The sequence below is a fragment of the Sinocyclocheilus anshuiensis genome, unplaced genomic scaffold (genome assembly GCF_001515605.1).
Source record: "Sinocyclocheilus anshuiensis isolate Anshui unplaced genomic scaffold, SAMN03320099.WGS_v1.1 scaffold1278, whole genome shotgun sequence".
Lineage (NCBI taxonomy): Eukaryota > Metazoa > Chordata > Actinopteri > Cypriniformes > Cyprinidae > Sinocyclocheilus > Sinocyclocheilus anshuiensis.
The window spans coordinates 87,119-87,996 of NW_015554153.1; the positions used below are offsets into that span (position 1 = coordinate 87,119).

At 41.3% G+C, this 878-nt stretch overlaps 1 protein-coding gene across 20 annotated transcripts in view; it reads left to right on the forward strand.

Moving 5' to 3' along the window:
• Positions 1 to 67: 67 nt before the first annotated feature.
• Positions 68 to 878, forward strand: part of LOC107670703 (intracellular protein transport protein USO1-like) — a 36,694-nt gene continuing 35,883 nt past the window's right edge. For 5 of the 20 annotated variants that reach the window (XM_016463398.1, XM_016463397.1, XM_016463399.1 and 2 more), the window contains exon 1: positions 69 to 671. In XM_016463398.1, the coding sequence (XP_016318884.1) occupies positions 582 to 671 (90 nt within the window). In that variant the 5' untranslated portion in view covers positions 69 to 581. Of the gene's footprint in view, positions 672 to 878 lie in introns of all 20 variants that reach the window. The other 15 variants (XM_016463409.1, XM_016463405.1, XM_016463406.1 and 12 more) reach the window with 4 other exon arrangements.

The window sequence follows — 878 nt, forward strand, 5'->3', positions numbered from 1 at the left end:
GACATTTTTGTTATCTTCAAAATTAAATGTAAAAGTTTATTATTATTGCGAAATGTGCACGTGTATGACTTTAAGAAGTGCAAGATACGGTTTCTGTTTTTAGCACCAGACTCCCAAGATTAAAAATAGCGTGCGAGCCCTCAAACTCCCCCAACAGACGCTCGAATCCATTCGCGCCCCAATACTGAACTAAAGCAAGAGAAGAAACGTTTTATCCCAGCCGTTATACTGACAATCACGCTGTTACGTCCCAACTTTCTGAGCAAACAAACTCTAGATAATTTACAGCCATTTTGGCAGCTCCTCAGAGGCGACACGTGTGTCATGAAAAGGCGTTTGCGCTCTCAGCACCGGTGACTCTTCAGTCTTTCACAGTACAGCACTAGGAAGAGTGCAAAAAAGACGGATGTAACACAATGAACCGAGTAGTGAACGACACGACGTAGCGTTGCTGTTTTTTGGTCAGAGTTAGAAACGTGCTCTCTTTTTCTTATGCCTTTTCTGAAGGAATAATTCTCTTAAGGATCGGTTCTCACGCGTAAAGTAGCGTGTTTCTCAGAAGGATTTATTGAAGGTTACCAATGGGGTCTCAAGGGCCAGGACGTAAAAGAACCCCCAGCAAAAATGGGTTGACTGCTGAGGAAGATGCCCTCAACGTAATCGCAAAAGAGGTAAATTAATCTCCCAAGGGTTAAGCTAATGTAATGATCTAGTTGCAGATGTGCATGGTTAAACTCCAGAGAAAAAAAACATGACAATCACATGGTTCTACATCCTGAGTTAGTTTGTTTATTAAACCAAAGAGCTCTACACAGTTTCACGAGTATCTAATTAACATAACAACAGTCTAACTAAGGTAAAGTCCCTGTTTATGCCTT